Here is a 27,541-nt window from a genome sequence, read left to right as displayed (position 1 = left end):
ACGTAACACTTTTCTTGTCAGAAAAGTCCTAATGATCAGCTTGGAAAAAAAAAAAAAAAAATTAGTCTATAAAGAAAGATTAATAACTTCAGCAACATGTTCCCAAAGACAACACAAAATATTATCCAGCCAGTCTGCACACATCCTCACTTACAGCAGGAAAATATTCTGAAAGACACCAGTGGGCATTTTGTATATTACTGATCAAATTTATCACTTAATCACTTCAAAAAACAAGGAAGATTTTAAAAGGCTGTCTGGATTAGCAAGGAATAATCCACTAATTAAACTGAAAATGTGAAAAAAAACCCCCACCACTGTAAATTCCATATTAAGAAAGTTACAATCTGGACACATTCAGAAAAGTTTGATACAGAAAAACACTTTCCTCATTAAAAAAAAAAAAAAAATTAAGTCATATTGCATCACCATGTAAAAGACAGCTCATCTTTTCTGCAGTAGGACTTTCTCCACATGTAAACAAAACCTCTAAAAGGAATTCCTGTTCTTCACAACAGAAGTATGAAAAACTACATTGTACCTATGAATAAAATTCCTTCATTTCTCTCATGAATAAACAAAGAGCTATAAGAAAGCTGGAAATGTGTAATCCCTGTGTCTAGATCTGAGGCGTCTCCTTGGATACAATGCAAAAACAGCTGGGAATGTGTAGGCATCCTCTGAACAGCATTAAATGTGAGGGCACTGTTCCTTGTATCTATGGAAGTCCAGCAAGGAATGTGGAAAGAGAAATTATTGTTCTGTAATAAGTCTTTCTTCAGGAAGAGCCAGAAACAGTGGCCTAAAGACCACTTGTTAATTCAGTTTTAGCTTCTAGTGAAAATTTCTAAGCATCAAGTTTCAGCTCTGTTGGATATGGGGCTGGTGGGGTTGGTTTGCTTTTTTTTCCCTTTGTTTTGAGAAAAGGAGAAGTGCACAAAAAAGCTTGAATTTATTACAATTACTTGGTTAGTATTTTTGCTTTCATACAAGACATCGCTGCTGTTCCGTTTTAAATGCAAATTATATGGGATGGTGTACAACCTATTTTAAAAAGCCCTCCATATCACCAGCTTAAAAAAAAAAAAAAAAAAGACTATTCTAATATGGAAAACTCCCAATGGGTTTAGTTAAACAACAGATCTACCAGTTTGGATTGAACTCAAACGTGTTCTGAAGAAAAATAATCACCTAATTATACAGTGACCCAGAATCTGCAAAGTGTTATGAAGACACTGTGATAGCTACTATCCCCACATCCCCACCAGCACAGTTCTGCTCTCAGTCACCTCATTGGAATTACTGTGGTGTAATTACGCTGGGGAAGATGAAATCAGGATCTGGCCACGCTGCTCAGCCTTTAACACTTCAGTTACTCCAGGCACAGGAAGAATGTGGCCAACTCTACAGCAGGTTTTATGAAGAATAGAGGGAGTTCGGCCATCTAGGATGTGAAAATTACTCTAGTCAGACCTGCTTCCCTGGGAAATGAAGTTTAGAACATGACAGTTGATAAGGAGACAAGCCCAGCCCTACATTAAGGAAAAACAAAAAAAAAAAAGGAGATTTTTGCATTTAATAAGGTGGGAAATTGGTCCTGCCCATGTGAGGCCACTTTTGCTGCTGCTTCAGGATCCCACCAGAAATTAGTTCAGGTCAGCCTAGCTGCAAGACAGAAGCTTTTCTTACAGTAAACCTTGATTTGAAATAGGTCCTGTAAAGAAACCATGGCTTTCAGTAGAATATGCCCTTCATTTGGGGAAAAAAGAAATGGTGGTTTCAGCACACAAAAGACAGAGAGAGACTTCTGCTGAAGGGGAGGAGAGTAACACAATAATTAGCAAAAAAAAAGGCACACCAAAAATTCCACCTAGCTCATGTGTGTATACCACAAAAATGGTATATAAAATATAATACATATAATATAATATAATATAATATAATATAATATAATATAATATAATATAATATAATATAATATAATATAATATAATATATAATGTAATATAGTGCAATATATAATGTAATATAATACAATATATAATATATGATATAATATATAATATATAATATATAATATATAATATATAATATATAATATATAATATATAATATATAATATATAATATATAATATATAATGTATAATGTATAATATAATATATATAATATATAATATATAATATATGATATATGATATATGATATATAATGTATATTATATTGTATATAATATATACTGTATATTATATTATATATAAATATATCTATTAATTATATATTAATTAATTATTTGTGCTTGCTGGCAAATAATCTCTGTGGTTATTGATATATTAATATATAATATATAAAACAATATAATTATATAAGATAATATATAATATAAATATATCTTAATATATTAATATATAAATATTATTATATTAAAATATATTGTATTATATATTCGAAATATTAACATATATTAATATATAAATATATTGATCTATAATGTACAAAATAATTAATATATAATATAAAATAATTAATGTATATAATATATAAAACAACCAGAGAGATGGCTGGCCAGCGAGCACAAATAAAACACCTTAAAGGAGAACAGTGTGGGTACAGATGAAGAGAGATGCAAACCTGGATGCTGCAAACTTGCACGGTGTCCCTTGCAATGCCTGGAAGAGGCACAGGTCACCCCAGCAGCCCCAGGGCCTGAGGCAGGGCCAGCATCTTCCCTCCCAGCACATTCCCACTCTCCCATCAGGAACCACCAAAAACAGGGGCTGAGCAACGGGACGTGGTCATTCTCTGAGACTGAGCAGAGAAATAACAAAAGTATCAAGGGATAAGTGTCAGGAAGAAAAAGGACCTATTCAGGCTAAAGACAATGCTGGCAAGCATAAACACGGGTATAAACTGGCCAAGGAGCTCTTCAGGCAAGATATTAGAATCAGGCTTAAACAGAGCCATGAGGATCTTTGACAGCCCTTGTGAAGACAAGAAGATTAAATGAATTTTAAGGCAAGGCCTAAGATGGACCTGAAAAGACTCTATTCTGCCTCCCTTGTTCATGTTTATGACTATGACTCATTACCATCCTGCATTTCATTCAAATTCTGCTTGCCCTCTCACACTGCTAAGACAGAAATATGCATGTCAGGGAATTACATGTTGAAACACAAAGGTTTGTAACCTCTTTCCATAAAAATCCACATCCACAAAGCACAGGTTCCTGCAATTTCACTCTCTTCAAGGCTGGAGGGGACAAGAAACCAGACAGAGCTGGTGTGAGTCCCAGGGTCCAACAAACACTTTGAAACATATTCACTGAATAAAGACTTTCAAATATCTCCAAAAAACGCAGGTGTGCAAATTACTCCTGATTCAGACAGGAGTTATGTTTCCAGCATCCCCTCAACCACTGTTAAACAACACCCCCACAAGCATTTTTCAGCTCATAAAAGCTTTATGAGCTGAAAAGTTCCTTCAGGTTTGGTTGGTTGGGCTTCTTTTTTAACTTTTCCCAGCTGCTAATCCATGCCCTTCCAGCACCAGCAGCAGCACTGGGAAACATCAGAGCTGTGAGGATACAACAGGGCACGAGGTGGCAAATCCTGAATCCTCAGAGAAAAGGACAAAGTCCTGTGTCCCAGCTGATGCCATGGGAAGCTCACACTGCAGGGGTGTTTGGCTTCCTCACTCTCACGATTCCAAGGGAAAAGCTCCTGGTTCCACTCCAGTGGATGGAGGTCCCAGGCCCCTTCCGTTCTGAAACACGTGTGTGGCCCTTTCTGTAGCATAAAAAGGGATGTTTCCTCATGTGCAAGGATGTTTTCCTCATTAATTGAAATACCTTCCTGAGATCTGCCCGTGGGCTGTCAGAAAAAACAAGTCTTACTACCCAGATTAATTTGTGCACCCGCCCCATGTTTGCCCACATGGGAGCGTGTGGATTGTTTGTACATTTTCTCAATGAAAACTGCTGTATTCCTACACAAACCAACAACTTTACCTGTTCAGCTCTATGTTCTTATCAGCCCTAGAACACGTCCTCCAGAATTCAAACTGAGTTTGACCTTCCAGAATTCAAACTGAGTTTGACCTTCCACCAGGCCTTCAAATTATTTCTGTTTCCATGCCCTGTTTTGTTTTTTTTTTTTATCTAAAAGTAAACTTCCTTTATGAGAGTTTTCATTGACTGCAAGCATGCATTTTAAAAGCTAAGAGTAAAGTTATTTATCTCTAGAATAAGAAAAAGTCCTCTAGAAGAACCTTCTTCCGGTCTAATAAATAAATGTAAAGTCTTAGAAATTATAATATTTAATATCACCTTCCAGTTACTGTACTACTTTATATTAAGGGGGATGTGTGTATGAGACAGAAAAATATCCTTGCCCCTTTATTTAACCTAATTTAACTCCACACCTTTCGAGTGCAGCTTCAGCCTGCAGTGATAGTGAAGAATAACATCCCCCTGAAATTCCATACATCCATAACACGTTCCGTGTATCAACAGCACATTCCAGCCCAAAGACTTCAGAGGAGTTGGTGCCAGCCTGGTGAGGGTTTGAGGAGGAGGAGGAGGAGGAGGAGGAAGGCACAAGGAGTCCTTCCTGCCTCTCCTCCCACCTGAGCTTGGCCACAGGTGAGCTCACCTGAGCCAGGGCTGCTCCCACCACCGCAGGCTCTCTGTCCTGCTTGATGGAAACTGCTAAAAAATACCTCAAAACTGCTAAAAAATACCTCAAAATCTCAAGAATTCACACGTTTAGCACAGCCTTTCTCTTCCACGTGGAATGTAAAACACTGCTCCTGCCTGACAAAGCCTAATGGCACCTCCATGGAGCACTTAAATATTATTGTGCCCACGCTGTGGACGGCAAATGGAGCTGCAGGGAGCAATATTCAGCTGTGTAATAGCAAGGTTTTTATTGTAATTGAGTGATAGGAAACAAAACATGGTGCTGAATTTCTGCTGAGCCCTGCCTCACTGTTAAACTGTTGCTTCTGGCAAAAGCTGAATAACAAGGAGGTGAAGAATGAGGGGGAAAGAATAATCTCATAAATAGTTCCAGCACTTCTGCAAACACAAAAAGGAAAATATATTCGTTTATAGACAATGCCATCTATATATAACCTCTCATTATAATTCCTATTTGAAACAGTTATTACTTCAAGGGCTTTGGTAAGCAAGCTGTCCTTTCTTAGGAGGCACTTTTGGACTCTTGAAAATCAGTGAAGGCCTTCATTTATAAACCTCACAGATTAACTTTATCTAAAAATGCTACACTGTATTACCTTGAAAACATGCCAAAGGAGGAAAACCCCTTTGTTTTATCGGAGATGTAATGATGTAAACTGTATTTACAATTTCCAAAGAGCTAAGAATAAAAAGCCGGAAGTAAAGTTTATGTAGTTCTTTATGACAGTGGATCAATTCTCAAATAAAGAGTGATAGAATAAGAAGTTAAACTACATCCCACTGAAAGGCATATGTTGGTAAAATTTGCCAAATTCATTCCTCTTCATTACTCCCTATATGGATTTCCTTCAGTGCAAAGAAAACTTTATGGACTAAGAACAATGAGGGGAAACTGGGTCTGACAGGATTTTTCAGATGTTGTCTTTCATTTCTGTAGCAATAAAGTAAATCATTCCAATCCCTCAGAGAGAATAAATCTTTGGCAGTTCTAACTGAGTTTGGGGTCAGTAGGTAGAGGGTGCCTTTAGTCTGTGGATAGCCAAGTGGGGGAATTCCCACTGCCAGGGCCTGAAAACAGAAAAATGAAGAAAATTCCTCTCTAAAATTGCACTAGACACATGATGGGTCTCTCTGTGTTTAAAGAGAGCACAGACAGTGCCATATGACAAATTTAATAACATTTCAAGACTATGAACTTCTTTCCTCTCCTCACAGAAGAAATAATTCTTAAAGGCAGATTTTTAAGGATTTATAACTTTATGTCTGCTTACACACACCCTGACACATGCACATCTGTACGTGGGAAATGCATGCACAGCTTTGAAAATTTGTGAAGATGAAGAAGACAAACCCTGAAGAAAGTTTGTCCTAAAGACCTGATCACCCAAGGCAGAGTAAGAAAGAGCAGTTACGAAAAGTATCTGCACGCTCTGTCCTTCAGATAATCCACTTTGAACCAAATCTAATTTAATGAAACACAGTACCCACACTATTCTGGAAAAAAAAAAAAACAAAAGGTGTAAAATGAGGCTCTTCTCAGTGTAGATGCAGAGAAATCCTACATCCACACCCTTCCAAACCATCCTACTTCTTCCCATTGCCTGGAACACGCAGCACAACCCACTCCCCTGTAGGAAATAAACTGCAGCATAACTCAAACCCCTACTACTCATCATTAAGTCAAATTAAATGAGTTTCCATAGGTGCAAAAGGACTTAATATGTGGGTTAAGTCTTGTCTTCAGAAATTACCCTTCTGCTCCTGACTCCCAAGGCACTGGTAACATCTAAAGACAAAATAAAGATAATATACCACAGAAACAAAAGTTTCAGAACTATCCTTTTCTGAAATAGAAGGCTAAGCTACAATTGCTATAACTTGTGCAGATTTGCACCCTGTAAACATAAAGTAGGATAACAAGCACAATGTGTAAAAAGATACCAAGCCAAGGTATTACATGTCCAAACAGGATATGGCACATCTCGAGGGAAAAACCACTACTGGTTTTTGATTTTTGAATGGAACCCTACCAAGAACAAACCTGAAAAAACCATCCAAAAGACTCCCATAAATTATGAATTCTGCTGGATGAGTTCTTCAGAGGCACGGACGTTTTGGCCAAGAACCAAAGAGAAAACAGTTTCTGACACAACCATTCGAAAGACATGCATGTAGTTAAGGTATATAAGAACAAAAAAATCCATTTTTTTACTGTGTTCCTTCAAAAAAAATAAAATAATTATTATACAAACATAAGACAATTAAACACCATAAAACATTGAACCTAACAGAAATTCTGTGCTTTGACTGCTTGTCAGTTCCTTTGCTTTTTGTTTTAAAATAAAATGTTTTACCGTGACATCTTAAATAATAGTCAATTGACAGGATTCTTTGATGTAAAACTGCACACCCTTCCACATTTGCATTATGGAGACATATTCATCATTAACCCCAACAGTTCATTGCTACTTAAGAAGTTTCTGTTCTGGATACCCATGGAATTGAAGCTACATACACATGTACAGAACCATCAGCTAAAAAATGTGGCAGAATTAAATATTGCATCAATGTGCACCACATATTCCCTAAGGTGGATTTTAAAAAAATTCTATGATATGCTATTAAAAAAAAATTTTAAAAAACCCGTTCCTCCAAATAACAGGAGGCAGTAGAGTGCTTTAACCATTTTTTAGCTGACTACACTGTACATGGCATTGTTAATTGCTACAGACCAATGGAATGTTAAAATAATCTAGTGCTTCGTTTAGGACTAGTAATGCATGGAATGGAAGCTGTGAAATTAAAATGCTTGTTTCACAGACAGCTGGAGTTAAATTGGTGACTTGACAACATTAAAAAAAGAAAACTGGACTGTAGCCATCATGACTTTTAAAAAGAAATAAAACAGTTTCATATTCATTCTTATGTAGAAATAATTCTTACCACACAGCAAATTTAAAATACATTTCTGAGGGGCTTTTAACGGACAGAAAAATAGACCTACCAATATTCAGCAAGTGGCTGTCTAGACAAAAGTGGTACTTTGCATCCTTCAGTGATCCAAGAAACATCTCCAGCACATCCTAAAGCACACCTGTTTGACATGACAAACTGTCCACTCTGATGGACTGCGGGTCTAAAGGGCAAAATCTTACCTGTGTCATTGCCTGTGATTTGAATAACATACAATCTTATGTCATTATCAGGGTGTGGAGTGGAAGGAGACACCTCCTGAGGTTGCAAGGCCTCTGTGGCCTCCTTCACTTGGGGTGGAGCAGTGGGTCGTGCCACCGCCGTGGCAGTGGATGCGGTGAAATATTCCTTATCGATCTCCGGCTCCAGCATCTTCCCTGGCAGATCATCCTCAGCAGTGGCTTTGCTGGGAGACACAGATTCATCAATTATGATGATGTCATGGCTCGTCACCTCCTCCTCTTCCTCGGGAATGAGGCGTGGAGACTTTGGAGTGACAAAGGGCTTGGCGGCAGATGTAGGCTGAGCTTTGTCTGCAGCACCGAGGGAAGGTGTTGCCACGCTGCTGGGAGTTGTTGCCTTGTCTGTTGCAAATACAGCTGGCCTGGTTTCCTCAGGTTCTGTCGTCATTCCTGAGCCTTCTGTAGCCCGGCTTGGAGAAGCTCCCAGAGTCAGGTCAGTAATGCTTTCCACAGTGGGACGTCCTGCTGGCATCGTGTGGGAGGGGGGCACGGAATCCCAGCTCACTGCATCATCTTCCTCCCTGGTGGGGGTTCCTGGGCTCTCCTGTGTCTCTGCTTCGGTTCCAGCAGTTATGGGCATCACCTCAGTGACCTCCTCATCCTGGTCAGGAGCAGTTCCAGCTGTTGGAGTCGCCGTGAGGTGCAACCAGGCGCTGGTTTCCTCAGGTGTCAGAACTCCTCTGTGGTCTGTGGATGTCACTGCAGGCACAGGTGCCTCTGTGGTTGGGTACATCTCCTCATAAGCTGAGCCTGTCTCATCCAGCGTCTCCTGAACTGCTGTTTGAGCCCATTCAGGTCCTGGTGACATCTCTGGTTCGTGTGTGTGGGCAGATGTCATAGACAGTGTGGCAGTTCTTGGCTCCAAACCTTGGTCGAGTGTGGAGAGCTCTGGGAACACCTTGCTATGTTTTGCAGTTGTTTCTGTTGCTTCTGTATGAAAGACATCATCAAAAGGAGTCTGATCAGTAATTGGCATATCTCTAGTGACCTCACTCTCTACTGTAACTGGAACTAGGGAAGCATCGTACTCCTTCTGTGGAGCTGCAGTATCTACCTTGGTCACACCTGTAAATTTAATAGTTCCCTCTGTCCCTGATGTCTCATCTGCTTCATGCTCAGTTACCCCCGCAGCTGTGGGCACAGCACTTGGCAATACAGTTACACTTGGGGAGCTAAAAAACCCTATGGTTGCACTACTTTCTTCCACTGGTATTTTGGATGCTGTGGTCGTTTCCAAATCCAAGGAGCTGCTGGTATGGGATACACTTGCAGTGTCTCTGCTCTGACCAAAATCAGATGATACCACTTCTTCATCCCCTGTGGTCTCTGCTGCCTCCCTGCTTGTCTCAGTAGCTGCTGAAATTGGAGCTCCTGGATGCACTGTGGATTCCACAATGTGCCCTGGAGATGATGTGGGCTCCATTCCAGAGAAGCCATCCTCTGTAGCAAACTCAATCACTCTTCCAGTGTGAGATGACTCTTCTGTCATATACCCCTCCTCTTTATCTGTTGGCAGCCACGTGCCAAAACCTGGAGGGGCCTGTGTGATCTTCTCCGTTGCAGAACACCCCTCAGATTCTCCTGCAGTACATGGAGGAATGGCAGCTGTGGAAAAAGGGAACTCCTCATCTATTGTCCTCATTTCTGGCTGTTCTGTTTCCTCCTGCTCCTCCAAGACAGCTGATGCTTCTGTCTGCTGAGATGAGGGGATAAGAGATATGGTGCCTTCTCCAAAAACTGGCAGGGCATCAGTACTTCCTGAGATGGCCTCAGATTCTGTTTGATCAGCAGCAGACACAGAAAAGGATACAGGTGTTCCAGATGCCACGGTGGGCTGCACATCCCTCAGGTCCTCTCTGCTCCCTTGAGCTGAGGCCTTGCTGTCAAATGCTGTTGCAGAGCTAAATTTAACCCAGGGCGTTGACTCTTTCACTGCAGAGAACTGTCCAGTGGTTACTGCTTGCTCATCTAGGAGTGTCTCTGATGCAGCAGGCACTTCTGCTCTTGGGTAATGACCAGCAGCCACCCCAGAATCTGTGCCAGACATGCTCTCACTGCCCTCCCTCTCTGCAGACTCAGCAGTGAGCAGAGCTTTAGGGATCACAACAGTCGTGAGTTTCTCGTCAGATTTTGCCTCCAGTGATTTTGTCGTGGGTGCATTTTTGAGGTGGGCACTGTGAGACGCTTGCTCTTTTGTCAGTGAATCTGCAGTCCCTGTCCTGGCAGCCTCTCTCCGAGCAGTCTGCAAGAAGCTATCTGTAGCTGTCCTCAGAGGGCCCACTTCTATTTGCTCAGTCTGATTGTCAGCATCGTGCCTCTGCGCATCTCCCGTCTCAGCATTTTCCCAAAAACCAGTGGAACTCTTAGCTACAGCTGTGCTATCCTGAAAAATTACAGAGGTCAAGAAAGCGTCCTCAATGCTTTCAGACCTACCTTGTTCCTCTGCTTCAGAGTAAGTGTGATCCAGCTCCACGTCTGGGGCCGTGGTGTCTGTTGGCCTGGGTGAGACATCGTGCTCAGTCCTGCCCAGCGTGTCGCCGGTGAACATTTCGCCGTCGGTGACAGTCTCAGGTAGGAGGGTGGTGAGAGGAATGTTCTCCATGAGCACCTCCATCTCCCTTTTCTCCTCAGCCACCTCAGTAGTGATTTCTGTGTCCTCCTCAGACTCTGGGGTTGTTTCCTCCAAAGAAACCGTTTGGGTGGCAGGCACTTTAGTGAGCAGGGTCTCAGAGATGGGAGGCCCGAGAGGAGCTCCAGCAGGTGACGATCTCATGCTGTCAGTTCTCAGGGATGTCACAGGCTCAATAGTTGTGGGCTCTGTTGTGACTTTTTTAGCTTTAAAAAAAAAAAAAAAGACAAAAACAAAAAAAAAAAAGGTACAGTCAGTACACAAGATATTCTAGTTCGTTAGTTTGAATGTCCCCAACAAAAAATAAATGCCATGCTGAAAAATAAGTGTTTCAAAGGCTTTAGGTAGTTTTTTGGAGCATTGAATGACATGCAATAAAACACTGTAAAGCTGCAGAATGCCTAACTTAAAAGTCACTTTCACTAGATGAAGTGAAAAAAATTAGCAATATTCTTCATATTTGTGGTTTATATAATTACCCCTAGAAGCCCTTGTGTTACATGAGTGACCATCAGCTTGCCAGGTACTGATCTGGGGACATAAAAGTTTATTTCAAGATGTCACAAATGAGGAGAGCTGTGGGTTTTCTTCAAAGCTTGATGCAGCATCCAGCTCAGATGTATAAAACAACGCTTTAGCTTATTTTCAGCACATAATTACAAGCTACAAAAAAGGAATCCTCACTGCAATGAGAGCATGCTCAAGCAGCAGGATCAAGCATGCCACTAGAAAATTCTCCTGCCTTTAAATTATGCTGGGAGAAATTTACTGTGGGGAAAGGTGAGAATGTTGAACCATAAGATCACAAACTTAATGCTACTAAAATGATGTTGATCTTTTGAAAACACTTCAAAGATGCACATCTGAAACTCCTCCACAGACAGAAATGCCTCCATGGGAGTGCTGAACATGCAAAGGCAAAGTGCGGAACCCTCTGGATGGTGGAAAAGGTGAGGGAGTTGCTATCCTAGATGAACAGAAGGCACAAAGAAAGGTGATTCCAGTGAACCAAATTGTGATGTTTTAAACAGCCTAGTGGCCTTGCTGCTTTTCTACTCCTTTTAGCCCACATTTCCTTGCCATCTGAGGAGGAAATGTGTGCTAACACTGCAAGGTGTGTCAGCAGATCTTAAATTCCTGGAAAAAGTGGATGCTCAGAAAAGAGATTTTCCTCAGGAAAAGGCCAGGTTGGAACCATCTTCCCTTCTGCCAGTTTTCCCAGGTCAGTAATCTTCAGAAGGGCAATAGGAGCACATGGGTGGAAGATGTGAATGTCTTAAAGCAATGCTGCTTGCTGCTAAGTGACTGAGAGTCAAAAGCCTTATAAGATGCAAATAAAGAGAAAAATACAGCTTTTAAATCACACTAAGCATATGAAGAATGCATTAAACAGTCTGTGCTTATGAGAACTCACTGACTACACCTAGAACTTCTTGCAAAATAAAATCTTGCTTAGAATGTAATAGATCAAATAAGTCTCTTCCCCTTGCAGACAGAAATCAAAACAGTTACATTATTTTACAATTTATCCTCGAGCATAAGCAACATGCATGCAAAAAACCAGTTTTTTTTCAAATGCCCATGGCTAATTAGGTGCCCCTTTGATAGCTGGAGATATGAATTCTTCATGTGCCACTCAGGGTGACACAAATACTTGTTCAGGTTCACACACTCAGCTTTGAAAATGCCACCTTTGCAAAAGACCAGGACTGGTCAGAGGATGACTGCTCAAAATTTCTAGAAGGACGTGTAGAATTACAGAGTAGGAAAATGAGGTAAAAGGGTTGATATTTCAGCTTTCCTGAATGAGAAGTGAAAGTGAAAAGGAAATTGTGAGGGCAAGAAAATATGACGTCGCCATGTTTAGAAGTGGTGGTGTTCTTTGCCAGCAGAAAAAAAAGGAGCAGATTCTTTTCCCTACCACAAATTTAAATTTTTTGTGGTTTTACAAAGAAGATTTAGCTACATATTCTTGTATGCTTTTTACTTATTTATTTTAAGTTAAAATATTTTTTCCTCCCCTCTCTGCTTGCATGGGTCTGGATTAAACTTCACAATTTTTGCTTCACAGCTTGGGAAATGAAGGATGCACACAAGTCGCGTGTGCTGCTGAGTGGTAGCCGTTAAATCTCTACCAAAGTATTCATTATTTTCCTCAACAGCAATTTTTACTCTTTTTTTTTTTTTTTTTTAATGGCAGAATGGAAAGGAGGCAGCCAAGTCTCAATCTCTCCCTTCTAATCACAGGATCAGTTTCCTTAATGTGGATGGAATTGGTTTTGCAGCCAACACAAACACTCACTCAGGCTTCAGCTGCCACACTTGCAGTGACCATCAGGATCACCCTCTGCACAAATATTAAAATGTTAATACCCTCTAACAGAACTAGACAAAAATGAGGGCAGTGTAGATAATTTTTTTTAAAATCTGTGGAAAATAAAGGTAAGTTTATTTCATCGCTGCTGGGAAATTGTGTACACTTACTCACAACCACTTACGCAGCTTCCAGATTTCCAAGAAATGCTTGGAAGTCCCAAGAGTTCAGATATTTATGCCTGGGATGCAGATATTTATTATTCGTGACTTATTATCTGCTAATGACTTGACAGAATAGGTACACATTTATTATGCCAACCTGAAAAAACACCAAGCATATTTGGTTTGCTTATATTAATAACTGAATCAATAAATATTACCTTTATAGAGTGTTATAAGTGGAGCCCATATTTTTTAAGAGTTTATCAATAAACAGCCAGATTTTCTCCCATGGAAATTGTGTGCAATTCAGCTCTGGATAAAATCAACTAGAGTGACCCTGAAATCACTTTGTCTAAACAATTACATGCAAGTTTTTTCACTCACAACATTCAGGAGTGCAAACTTATTTAAGTGGCTAAAAAAAAAAAAAAACCCTGACAGTGCTTCTTCAATGAGAAATATATCCATGTTATCCTTTTTTTTTTTGTGTGTGAAAAGAAAGAAAGAACAAACAAAGGGAAGGTTGCTTTTTTAGTAGACAACTCCAGTTTGAGCTGTCCTCCACTCCACCCAGATGTTTTGCATTACTGTACTCCTTGCATCATGCGTGCAATATGCTATCTCCTTTGTCCTCCTTCTGGTTCAAGACATGAGGCAGATTTTCCTAATAAAGTGCATGAACATATTAGCAGCAAGAAAGCAAATTATCTCACCAGCAGCTGCTCATATCAAAGACTATCTATTTTTTTTGTTTGTTTGTTTTAATCTATTCCTTCTACATTGAACAACATGCATTGCTGATTTTGTGATTTTGGAAGGGCTGTATGACTTTGCAGAGATGTTATATGTTTTCACTCCCTATTTATTTATTTTATGCTTTTACTGTACAGCATTTTCTTCTTCTTCTTTTCCACCATGACTTAAACAAGGATTCAAAATTATGGAGCAATATTGAAACTTACTATTTTTTCAAGGAAATCAAACTGCACAACTTCGGACATGGTTTAACTTTGCAATTACCAGATAAGAATTTTAGTAAATTCTGTACTGTTTAATTTGGTATCAGTATTAGTGGACTTTATGGAGCAGAAATGCTTATTTTAAAAATTATATATATTATAATTTGTACCCATGGTTTTTCAACATTACCAGCTCTACCCATGTACCTAACTTCAACTACTTGAACAATTTTTCTGCACTCAGAAATATTGTATATTTGTTTACATTTAGCTAAGTACCTAAGAACCTGGAAGGACATAGACCCAATAGACATAGACCCAATTGTTTTGAGTCATTGCTAACAGCCAAAACAAAAAAATTTGCTTTAAGTTGGAACAAAAGCTGGAAATAGTGAATTCTTTCTGTGAATTACAGCCAAAATAAATTATTACAAAACATAAATAATGTTGAGACACTCAAAATTAATGGTTGAAATCTTTGAGCCCAATTTAAGCACAATGCCAATGCAGAGAACTGCCTTGCTTTGTTTTTGCATATTTTTTTAATGTTAATTTGTTACGTTTCTTCTTGGTGTTTCTTCCTTCCCTGCTACCAACCCTGGCAGAGAGGACAGCCTTGAATGTTCCCCTGAGTCCAAAAGTTTTGCCAGCTGGAGTTTAAATTACTGGCAGAGCCTTCCAAGCTGAACAAGTCTAAGATTAAGAACAGATAAAAAAAAAAAAAAAAAAAAAAAAAAAAGAAAAGTAAAGAAAAAAAAAAGAAAGAAAGGACAAAAATTGGTGCTCTGAGTTACAGAATGAGCAAGAAGCCTCTGATCATGGCACTGATCCAGCACCTGCTCATTCACACTTTTCCAGAAGCAGTGGTGCACAGGGCATGTGGGATTTCGTTCATAAATAATGAGACTTTTGGTAGCAGAATTCAAAATCTGACAGTGCAGCTGTAAGAATTTCTCTGTAACTCCAGGTGCATACTCCCACTCACCTACACTCTGTTCTGACGTCAAAATCAAAAGCCAAACATAATGAGAAAAATATGAAAACTTAAGTGCAGGATCTGTTCCTGCTTACAAAGCATGTGCCGTATCAGAGAAAACCAACAGGATTCTTAAAAAATACCCAGAAATTTGAAAACTATCAGGCTGTGTTATTTGCAAGAAAGACTTATAATGAAAAGTTTTGCATCATCTTCGCACCACTGCCCAAGGTCTTTTCTTCCAGTTAACAAAACAGCAGAGGCAGCAGCTCTTTTAGCTCTGTGAACACAAACATTCTTAAGTAAAACCACTTGCTATTTCATAACTTCTCAAGTCAGATGGTTGAAGGGGGAAAGATATGTTATCTCCTGGTTTCCCCATATGCAAGTGTAGTTCTGTGAACCAATTATAACCTGCCAATCTATCCACAAAAGAACAATAGCAAAAAGCATGTCTCTTTCCACATTATTTATTATGAAACTGCCAAAGAGGACAACAACAAGAACAACAAGAACAACAAGAACAAAAAAAAAAAAAAAAAAAAAAAAAAAAAAAAAAAAAAAAAAAAAAAAGCAAGCCTCTTTAGTCAGCTCTTCCTAATTAAATCTGTAACCCAGCACCAAAAAATAAAAGCAATAAAAGCAATAATCTTTGCTTTGTGACCACGAAAAAACAATTGAAGAAGAAAAAGGGCCAAGATTGCAAGATTGTCGCTTGGGTAAGAACTGAGAGCAGAATTCTTGGTGCTCTGCTCCCCCCACCTGGTGTGGAAGGGGGGAAATCACCCCTGTGTGCCATGGGTGATGCCCAGACCCCACAGCAATGGAACAAAGGTGACAAAGAGCAAAATCAATTAATTTCTTCTGCACTTGAACACTTATAGGGGTGGACCTTCCACTTCTTCACATTGTTGTTCCTCATCCTCTCCTTGTTACCTGACCTACCCAGTGACCTGAGGCAATGACAGGAAAATGCCTCCAGCTGTGTCTTCTTCTCTTTCCTCTCTCTCTCTCTGGCCACAATGTCTGCACTAAGAGGTTGTTCTTAGAGCCTCCAGTTTTGAATCACTCAGGCAAATGCAAGTTCACTTGCTCAGGCAAAAGAAGCATCTCCTCCCCAGCACTTCATGGTGCTCCAAACAGCTGCTCCTCACACATCAGTCAGGCAGATAAATCTCTGCTCCTACCTTAGGCAACATTTAAAAGGTTAAGCTGCACCCAGGAACCAAATCCTTCCCCTCCTTCTCAAGGTGACACACTGCTGAGATGAACAGCATGGGCTGGTTTGGAGTGGATTGAGGTCCTCTTGCAGCTTTCAGCATGGTCTAACCGAGCTCTCAAAGCCCTGAGGAAGAGTGGGGTGAGGAAGCTGCAGGGGGCTGTCGGTGTGCTGCTCACCAGCAGGGAGAGGCAGGGATTTACCACAGCCACACCTGGGCCAAGAAATTACCAGGGATCTCTGCAGCTGTGAAGGACTTGACAAACACCATATCTGAGAGAAGAACATAAATCTGCTTTCCTAGGAAGATAACAAAAGGCTGGAGAATGTTGGTTTGGGGGGGTGATCTCTTTGCACTCTTTCACCTTCACAGAGAGGCAGCCTGAGCACAGGCTGTGCTCAGTGCCCTGACCTTGGGATCCTCACCTGCCCAAAGGCATTTCTCCATTCTGATACTGGACTCTGAAATGCTGGAGCACACTGGGTTTGTTATGCCCAGCACTGTGCTTCCTCAGATATAAATTTCTTTTTTTGAGTTTTTTTTCCCCCCTTCAGCTTGGCAGTTCTGCTCCTCGTGCTTTGCCACGCCCGAGGTCTTAATCATTCCGCGTCGGGTTCCCAAACTGATCAGAAATCCACAGATCTCCCGTGACACAGCCCCTGACATCAGGCTGGAACTAATTCCCTCATCCAGGAAATAGCTGGGACACGCAGCTACCGACGGTTGCTGTGGAGAAGGACAGAGCTGCCCGGCTATTCAAGGTTTTCCAAGCTAAGTCACATGCAGCAGAAGGGGAAGACAGCGTTCCTCCTGCCAGCTCCTGAGCTGTGCCCAGCAGCCCCTGTCCTTTATCCTGCTGCAGGACAAGAGGAGCACTGTGGATGCTTCCTGAGCTTGCCGTGGTGGTGCTGCAGGACACCTCAAAGCCCTGAGGAGGTCATAATTTCCTGTATTTGTCCTACAGAACAGATTTTTGAGCTTCAGATGGATGAAGCATCAAAGCAAGAGGGCCTCAGCCCCGACTTGGACCCGCTCTTGACGGGGCTGGGTTGGAACAATCAAAGTAGCGCGGACTCTCCATTCCTGAGGAACACGCATGGCAACGCCAGCCCAGAACTGGAATTTTCCAATCTCCTGCTAAAACAGAGCCGTGATGCCAAACCCAAGTGGTGTAACAAAAGAGAAGCAATAAAGGTGCATGAAACGAAGTCAAAATGAGAGAGGAAAATGGGAAAGAGAATGGGCAAATCCAGAGCAAAACGGTCAACACGTGTTTTGAGTCAAAGTGAAAAATGTTTTGCTGAAAGATTCGCCAAAACCAATACAGGTCTATGAAAGAATTCAGCTTTAATAAATCAGTGTTTCTCAGCAAAAAGGGGATTTGTGTTTCAAAAAATCCAACCACCTCTGTGTACAGAGCTCATCAAGTTCAGCTTTGTCGCAGGCATGTTAGTTAAAAACCTGAATGCATTTTGATTAGTGCATTTCTGGAGTGCAGTTTGTTCAATGGGTGCTTTGGGATAAAAAGGTCCATCCCAAGTCAGCTGAAGTCTGTGACAAGATTTCTTGAATTAGCCCTGGAGAGACTGGGAGGCTGAAGAACAGGATTAAGTAAATCCTCTATGGCTCTCTGAAAGTATTAATTATTAAATATGTATAAAAAGATACATTTTAAACAATTGAAATTATATTAATCATTTTCTTAATAATGAAATATTTTCATCTCTTAGAAATTAGCATAAGTGCTCAGCAACAGCTGTTCTTTTTTGTTTTTTTTTTAATTTAAACCTGTTAATATAAGTCCTATATGTTAACACTTGAAAAATTTTCCCTCTGATGATGACCTCCAAGGAGCTGCAAGTACTTAGTCATGTGTCTAACCTGAAACCTTTTCAGGCCCCATCTGATATATGATTAGGTATCTCTCAGAGAGAAGAAAAGAAAAAGAAAAGAAAAAAAAAAGAAATAAAAGGTCTGGCTAAAGCCTTGGAGGTATGAAATGAAACGCACAGATAATGTTTCAGAAACTTAGACCCAAGTGGTTTTTGAAGAGTGAAAAGCACTTGTGATCAAAGGGGAGAAAGTTTCAGGGGTTTTTAACAAGGCTTTTAGATTTTAAATCATGTATTATTAGTCTGGGCCACTCTTATTTTCATAAAGTCAAGACATTTCATACAATGTAATTTTGTACCCATAACACTGCTGAAGTTAAAATCCTGAACTTAACTGTACTTTAAAAGTTGTCCAGGTTGGCTGCTCTACTGAAACTAGCGAACATAATTTTAAAATTGAATTTACTGCGTGTGTTTTTCATGTATTTCAATAAATACGATTCCTCTTTACAGGCAAACAAAATGCTCAAAATACAGATTGAGGTTTCTTAAGACCGCAAATTAAAATTAACATTTTGAGACTTTCCAGCAGAGAGACTCCTAATCACAAAACAGGAGTGAGGAGCCTGAGCAGGATGGAGGAGATATCTCCTTTCTCAAATGCACAATTTGTCTTGGTGAGGACAAGAACAGCTTGAATAAGCACAGAGGTGCTGTGGTGTGGCTGCACGTCCAGGTGAGGAGGGAGAGGTGTGAGACACGCAGTGAGAGCTGTGAGCAGGGGTTTCGCCGAGAGCCCAGGTGCTGGGCAGGGCAGTTTTGTTGTCAGGCGCTGTGGGAATCCCTGTGTGAGAGCTTAATGCCATCCCCAAAGCAGGCAGAACTCGAGGACAACAGATTTTGTGGTGGGCTGAAGCTTTGAAACTGAGATAATGGGAAATTTCGGAAGAAACTTACAGGCAAAGGATGATTTGAAACAAAGGGCTTCAATTCAAGCCTTCTGCTCTCATGCAGAGCCTGTTTTGGTTTTTTTTTTTTTAATCCTCTCCCTTTTTCTGCCCCAAAGAAGAGACTGCTCCAAGGCCCCAGTGGGAGAGAGTGACTCACTCTAAAGCCACTGCACCAGGCAGCTGCTGGAGATGTGGACGACCAAGATGCTGGGCAGGGAGGCTCATTACTCACCACTTGCATAAATCTTTTAGCAAAAGCACTGAGGAGCCACAGCTGGTTCCTGTGAGATCCCGAGCACCTTCTGAGAGGGAGAGAGAGCTTTCAGTAACTTCTGAAATTTGTGGCACCCTGAAGGAGGGTAGTGCATGACACCCCTGTATTTCTCTACCCAAAGGCAGATGTGTCTGGCAAAGCCTGAGTCCTCTAGCCAGCAGTGTTCAATTAATTCTGATATTCCATTGTTTGTAATTAAAAGTGTTGGAGAGCTGTTCAGCCTCTACCAAATTGTTTTGGTTCTGTTTAGTCTTATTTTCTCTTGTAAAAAGCTTGATAGCCCTGAAGTGTCTATTCCCGGGTTGCAAAGTGATGAAATATTTATTCTCTATATACCAAGGGCAAGACTTCTCAGGAAAAGCCTTTATATAAAAGGCAACAACCCAGTACCTTTTGGAACAAATGGTATGTTACCACCAACTTTGCTAACTAAAACTTCTGGAAAGAACATTGTAAAGGCGCATCTTGCTTGAAAGCAGAGAAATTCACAAAAACAAACAGCAGGTTGGAATTTGTCCTAACTAAAGACTAGATTACAGGCAAAATGCTCAGTTCTTACCCCAGTCTTTTAGAGAGACTTATGAAATACACCCTCATTAAAGTCTTTTTTATCCACAACACTTTAAACAGGTCATAAACAATTTGGAGTAGGAACAGAAGGAGTGATATGACAAAATGCTGCTCTGCAGATTAGAGCACAGACTCCTGAACTTAAGTCCTTTTTCCTGTAACCAGTTCCATTAGGACTATTTCCACATGCAAAGTTTTGGAACATCATACCCACAAACTATAAAGGAAAATTAAAACAACAAACCAACAGTGTCTGAGAACAGCCAGACCATAATGTTGCAGCAGATGTCGGGATTTGTTCTCAAAGAGTAAGATTTGCTCACAAATGGGTCTTCAGTGCCTGAGCTGGAAAGATCTGCAGCTGCAGTAAGTTCATTATCCACAAAGATGGGGACAGTACAAACTGCACATTTCAAGTAGTTCTGAGTTACAGTCACTGGACTGAGTCCAAAAAACCTAAATATTCATAGTTAATGACCAAGTTCTGAACTTTTAACTCAACACAGTGTTAATGTCAGTCATGCTATTTGCAACAAGGAACTTCCTTGGACAGAGAGGCCTGCAGGGAAATAGTTGAGCTGTCCAAAGCCCCCTGTGCTGAGGCTGCATGTCTCAGGGAAGCAGGATATTCAGCTGGGGAGCTGGTGAACCTTTTGGGACAACAGGAACCCATTCAAGGAGAGGTTGCACCATAACAGAGCCAGGTGGCTGGCACTGAAGATAGAGGAGCTTACAGGACAATATCTGACCCCAAAAGAAAGCTGACAGGTGTGGAGGACATCTGGTTTAGATTGGTGAAGTCTACCATGTGAATGTGCCTGTGAAAATACCTGGAGGGAAACAAGCAGCAGTAAGAAAGGCACTTTAGACCACCCACTGGCCCATGAAACACTGAGTAAGAAAGAGAAAGAAAGTGATGGGACAATGTGCCTGGGATCCAGAGACAGGCCCCAAATTACTGGCATTGAGAGACCTGAAAGTGGCCAGCCTTGTTTGCAGCCTGTGAACAGCTTCTCTTGCTGCCATCCTTGGAGGGAGAATATCCATTGTTCACATTTAGGACATTTATCACGGAGCCACAGAATAGATGTGGTTGGAAAGGACCTCTGGAGATCATCTAGTCCAGCCTCCCAAGGCAGAATCATCTGGAGGAGGTGACATGGTCAGGTGATCTTTGAATGTCTGTCTGGTGTCCATTGACAAGATGCAAAGATACCAAGGTGTGCTCAGGCACCAAAATATGAAGCACGCACAGACTCACAGTCAAAACACTGCTCAGGCTGAAATCTTACCTTAAAACTCTGCCCGTCTTCCCCTGCCAATGTTGCTTTAAGACATTGACAATGTTGCTTTGACAACAACATTTTAGTTCCTGAAAACCCGCGCACGCCACAAGAACTGATGCAAAACGCGCAACTGAGGAAACGCTTTCTCGCGGCGAGCATGCTGCAAACCACCACCCAGAAAATAAAAAATAATAAATGCTTACGTTCATAGCAGTAGGCATCAAACTTGCTATCGGGGTAAGGGAAGCCTGTCTGGTTCTCATAGCGATACAGGGTTCTCACCCCAAGCAAACCCCCGCCGCACTGGGGCCGCGCCACCGAGGCCGGGTAGCGGACGCTGCCGTCCGCCAGCCAGCCGTAGTCACACTGGTCAAAGCCGTTCCTCCAGGCCACGTAGAGGTTCCCCACGGAAGCCAGGACACCTCCTCGCTCCTCACACATCTCCCTGGCTTCCTCGAAGGTGAACTTCTGGGGGGCTGAGACATGGACCACTTCATCTGCGGGAGGAAACATTAGAGAAAAAAGGTAACGAAGGCTGAGTAGCACGTTCCGCCATCGATCAATTGCAGAGTCCTGCAAGGTTGAGGATCTTTTCCCAAAATGCGAGTATTTTCTTTTTTCCTTAAAGAGAAAAATAATCAGATGCTGTAAACCAAATGTTCCAGGCCTGGATTTGAAAGTTAAACTGCCACAAAGCATGAGCATTTATAAGCAAACTTTATGCCATGAAGCACACTATGGCTGGACACCGAGTCCCTTCCTTGGTCTCTAGCAGAGGTAACAGCAGCCCTGAGGCTCCACTGTGACCCCTGTAAGAGTAGAATTTGCAGCTCAATTGAGTAAATTAAATCCAGTCCATCAGAATGTACTTTTTCCATAAAGCAAATTTTCTACTTCTGCAAGCTTCCTATCTGGCCCTTTTAGGCATTGCTAGAATCTCGCCTCAAACACTCAAAAAACAGGAAATATTCTTCACTGTCTACCCTAGAGCAGTTTCTAATGTTGGATTTCCATCAGTTTTCCTCTTGTCCCATTTGGAAACAAAGGTGAGGAAATGCACAAGACGTGCTGCATGCACAAAGCACTCTTTGTGTAGAGAAGCTGAATTAGTCTACAATGTTGATAGCATAGTTCAGCTTCCAAAGAATAACAGTTTGTAAGCAATAGCCATCCAGTTGGACACTAAAACAAAGCAAATAGCACATCTAATATTTTGCTTCCAAGGAAAACCCCCATTGTGCAGTTGTCTTGGTTGCCTCATTCACACAAACACTCCAAAGAAAAGTCAAGCCTCTCATGTTCATGTCCTGGGAATGAAGCAGTAAAATGACCCTTTTCCAGTTTTTGCTTAGACTTCAGATGAAACCAGACAGACCTAAAATGAGATGCTTGTGCACAAAAATCAAAGTATTTGTTGCAAGACAGCGATGCCCTCCCTCAGCCCCAGCAGGCCAGGACACAACAGCCAGTGTTGTGGAGAACACTGCTTTTCCACGCCAGCCAGTCTGTCCTACCCTTGCACAGGTCTGAAGGGAACACAGAAAAATGCAGACAGAAACTACATCACCCCGAGCAGTTTCATTCACATCAATATTACACTTGTTAGGGGCCTGAAAGGAATGCAAGTGTGAAAGGAGGCAAGGTGCCAGCTTTCTTTTTCCTCCTAGGTAGAGGCTCTGATTTGTTATTACAGCTGTAGCACCAATCCCATAGTGTAACTTGCTTTATGCACATTGTGTGCAGCTCCCAGCTTGGAGGTAGAGGGACAGACAAGGGAAGCAAAGAGCCGTTTGTCCTCAGAATGGCTCATTCAGCTCTTCAGACCACACAGAAAATGAGTATTTTGTGTTTTACATCCTTCTGGCATCTGCCCGCCAGCTCTGCTGCCATATCCAGCGCAGTGATGGGTGCAGCTATGCCACAGTCCTGTCCCAAAAGCAGCACCATGAAACAGGGGAGCAAAGAAAGGCCTCTCCAGAGCAGCCCTCTCTGCTCTGAGGATTGCTCACTGATTCTCTGACAGCAGCCATGATGTATATGAAAATTAATAGCTAAAATGCAATTTAATTGTAATTATTCAGCAGATATCAGTCCAGTTAGACAAGTGAGAAAAGTGAAGAAGAACAATGAATTTCCATGACTTCTGTTAACAAAAAAATAATTGCAGACAATCCCACAACATTTCCTATGAGATAAACTATAAAATATACAGGGAAATGGGTAAACAGTGCAAGATTATTAGAAAAGCAATTTCTCCATCAAGTGATTTGGATCACTGGTTCCAAATGGAGCTTGTACACCCCTTCATTAAAGTTAGTGCTATTTATTCATCTGGGCTGTCATCTGCCCTCAGCTAAGGCAGATAAACTTAGTGAGGGGTTAAATCTTGGTGTAAGATTTCCAAATGGTTCCTCTTTAAGAGAGGTCACTCTGCAGAGAACTGACTTACCCAAGCTGCACTTTCTAGGCAGAAGTCTGCCTCAGATTTGCCTTGGAGTGTGCCTGTGTCTGCAACAGTGATAATCCTGCACACTTAAAATATGAGTGTCATACCTTTCTCTGCACTGAATATATTCTACCGACCCCACATGGGCTTATTTTGTTCATCTGTCAAAATCAGCTGCTGTCAAACAAACACCGTCTTTGTCAAGGATTGTTTTACAAAAAAATGAAACCAAACCGACACAATTAAAAAAAAAAAAAAGGGGAAAAAAACCCCTTACATATTTAAAGAAAAACACATCTTAACCAAAACAATCCAATAGAGAAATCCAATGTATTTGACACATAATATTCAAGAATTTGTGACAATAACCTCACAAAGAAGGCAAAAAGGCAGCAGGGCAATAGGCAAAATTCCATCATATACCAATTAAATGTGCATTTATTTCAGGAATGCTAGTGATAAGATAAAGGGCAAAGATGTTAAAGCATGTAATCTTGTAATTGCTCTAGTTAGAGAGCATTTTTCTATGATTCCACAATTCTTATTTCTGAAAAAATCAAGTAATGGGCAAAAGTCATATTGCAAACAGCAGTAAATTACTCTAGGAGCTATGACTCCTCAATTTGTCCCTCCAGTTTGAAATAGATTCTCTGTGATTAAATGTGCACTTAACGTGCTTAATTGTTGGGATGAAATGTGGAAAACAAAGAAAGAGCTTAATAAAGGCCTTGCTTGATATGTGAATCCAGAAACACATGAAAGTTTGTTCTGCTTCTGCAAGCTTCTCAAACCACCTTACAAAAAAAAAATTAAAATATGTGAGTTTCCCTGGGGCTTCTTGATCTCCTTCACTTCTAGCATGTGGCTGAAACATCCTGACTGCTTCAAAGTATCAGAGACAAGGACTCAAGCCTTGCAAGGAATCTTCTTCTAAAATGCAAGAAAAGTAATTCTGAAGTTAATGAAATGTATTTAATCCACGCAGTCTCTACAATTTACTCCTGTTTTTGAAAGCACAACAGCTTCCATATTTAACAGCAGGACAGATCCCACCACACTCTTACAGTGTTTTTATTAAGATGACTGGAAGCCCCTCAATTTCCAAGCCAAAACCCTGAAAATAAGGAAATTAAAAGGGAAAACTCATCTGCTCGATAAACAAATGACATAGCCACCAACACCAGGCAGGGAAAATTCAATTCTGTGTGCGTTAAACAGCCACGTGCGTTGTTTTTATAGCTGGAGCACACCCTGAGTAACTCAGCAATACTCTGCAGGCAAAGCCCAGGGCTTAGGCCAGCAGATGAAGAAAAACTGGTTCAGCAGTACCAGGGGGTGGGGTGGAGAACGTGACAGTGTTTAGGCTGCAGACAATAATGTAATGTGTGTTATTGCTGGCTCCTGCTCCAAACCAAGCCTCAGGCTGATGGAGCAGCCTCAGCGGTCACTGCACTCCAAGAATCCCCAGGATTTTCCTCTCACATGTGTTTGTTTTGCTTGGTCAAAAGAGATACCTGGTGAAAGTCAGGCTTTTTCCATCTCTTTACAAAACATTGGGGCAGATGAAGAAGTCAGATTTTTCTCTTGAAGACAAAAGCTCGTTCATCTGCAATCCCTGAGGAAACCATTTAAGTTCTACAAGAATCAGTTCTAAAAATCTTATCAGCTGATTTTACAGCAAGTTTCATTGCTTTGAATCACTTTCCTCAGGAGATGTCTGGGTGAGCTGGGCACACTGGTGGATGTGAATGTCATGAATCACACAACATAAAAGGAAGGTGGGAAGAAGGGCAGGCTAGAACCAAAGCCACCTTTGTTGACTGGGGTAGTGGTGCTGAGTTGATGGTTGGACTTAATGATCTCAAAATTCTTCTTACCCAGCCTTAATGATTCTGTGATTATTACTGTCCCATTTGGAATTTGGTGCTCATGAGCTTTACATTGTGGTCAGGCGCCCAGATTCTACAGCCTTCACAGTCGTCCAAAGCCAGGCATTAGAAAATGCAGAGAGATATTGATTATACGAAAAGTCAGTCATTCCCATAGGAGGAAATGCTCGACTCTCACAATTACAAAAACCAAAAAACCAAACCAACAAAACGAAAAAAACCCAAAACTCAAAAACCCCTCAAAAAATCCCCCAAAAACAAAACCAAACCAAGACAAAAACTTTCCAGTGCTTTTTCATTTTAGTTCCGTTGTGATAGTTTTGTTTGAGAAGAAACACTACCTCCCACTAAGAATTTGAGAGATACTCTTTTTTCCTTTTTTTTTTTTTTTTTTAGCATAATGTGCCTGTGGTGAACTCCAGACCTATTCATTTATTCATTTGTTTCTGACACTTGGAACCCACCAAGTTCACCAAGCAGAGATGTCCTTTGGCAGTGTTAGAGCTCCTGGATTCTGCGAATACAGCTGGGTAGAGACAAGGGTCAGAGACAAAATGCCATCTTTCCTGATGTTTTATAGAGCATTCTAAGGGCATTTTCTCACCTGCCCCTATAACCTGTGGTTACTGCTCCTCACCTGGACACATCCAGCAGGTCAAATCCCAGGCAGTCATGAGGCACTGCCATCACAACTTTCTTTTCCTCAAAAACGTGGAATCTGTTCAAAACCTCATTCCTAGGACATGGTTAAGTGTGCAAAGAAGCAGGAATACCATGACCACTTTGAGGACTAAAGCACTTACCCTACCCTCGTGCTTTGGGGACCAAGAACTTCCTCATCCCCCTCCTCTCTTTCTCTGCTGCTCAGGGCTGGTTCTCTGACACACCAGGGGAATAAAGAGGTGTCCTTAACAAAGTCACTAATTACCAAAACCACTCTGCAGGGCTGGAAAACCACAAACATCTAAGCAGCTCGCTCCAACTTTAAAGCAGGAGGCTGGACAAGATGAAGAAGTCTTTTTCTCTTGCACGTCAGAACAAGTCAGCTGATTCCTTTTGATGCACAAGCAGCAATGATTTAACTACACTTTCCTGAATGTCTTGAGTCTACTCTGTGCAGACCCATTGGCTGAACAGGAATCCTCTTGAGAACTTAACCCTGCATGAGGGGTTAAGGTGGATAAGTGTCCAGTAGAATGGAAAAGATGAGAATTCTACCACATGCCCTGAACTAGAGAAAAAAAACCCTAAGTTTTCACTGTGTCCCAGCTTTGAAAATTAACCTACTTGCTCCAGAATCAGAATAGACCCCAAAGAAGATCTTTAGCTGCCCAAAACACAGAAGAAACTTCTCACCTGAGGCCACATTTTAGACTATGATTCCTTTAATGATGACTATCACTCTCACAGAAATTTCCATGACAACAGCAAAACCGCATGAGAGTAGGTGGAAAGTATTCAAAGGACATCTGGTTTTGGTTTTTGTCCTTCTTCCCTGCTCTCCCTGTGGGGGGGAGGTGGTGCATGGAAGGAGGGCTGCACAACCTTCCCCACAGACACCCCAACAATAACTCTGCACGTGAGGGAGGCTTGTCAGGCACACATGGGCTCTGATTGCTCTGGCCAGCAGACAGTCCTGATGGGGTGGCTTGTGCTCTGGCTCTGCACAAGCTCACCCCACCAGTGGGCTTTGGTGGTGGCTCTATCTCCATCTCTGACACCAAATAACCACACTCTGCTTGTCTGAAGAGCTCAAACTCTTCCCCACCCAACACTCATCTCCATCCAAGGGATCACACCACAGGAGAGACCCCTTCAGCTGGTAAAGAATCCCCACTCAAACCTTTGCAGCTCAATCACTTTAAAATATTCACTCATAAATCACTCCCTGCAGTTAAAAGTACCCTAAAGGTTTCTGCTAGTGTTTGGTACACTGAAATGAGTGATGAAATACGAGGAATGTAAAACAGCTTGTAATAAAACACCATGCCTGGTACCTTTTTAATGATACTTTGACTCCAGGTTCTCATTTTTATCTCCAGGAGCTCAGAAATTTTCAGTCCTTCCCACAGTTATTCTTCTGACTGTCGCAGCAAAACTCATACTATTTAAATTAGAATTGT

The 27,541-nt window shown here is 41.3% G+C and overlaps 1 protein-coding gene across 1 annotated transcript in view; it reads right to left on the bottom strand.

The window, feature by feature from the left end:
* Positions 1-27,541, bottom strand: part of VCAN (versican) — an 89,708-nt gene that overhangs the window by 42,381 nt on the left and 19,786 nt on the right. Inside the window, exon 5 of the mRNA XM_058823621.1 lies at positions 21,287-21,580. Coding sequence (XP_058679604.1) covers positions 21,287-21,580 — 294 coding nt within the window. The remainder of the gene's footprint in view (positions 1-21,286; positions 21,581-27,541) is intronic.

This window comes from Ammospiza caudacuta, chromosome Z, assembly GCF_027887145.1.
Source record: "Ammospiza caudacuta isolate bAmmCau1 chromosome Z, bAmmCau1.pri, whole genome shotgun sequence".
Lineage (NCBI taxonomy): Eukaryota > Metazoa > Chordata > Aves > Passeriformes > Passerellidae > Ammospiza > Ammospiza caudacuta.
The sequence above is the reverse complement of the archived record's forward strand: the minus strand, read 5'-3'. Positions and strand labels throughout refer to the sequence as shown.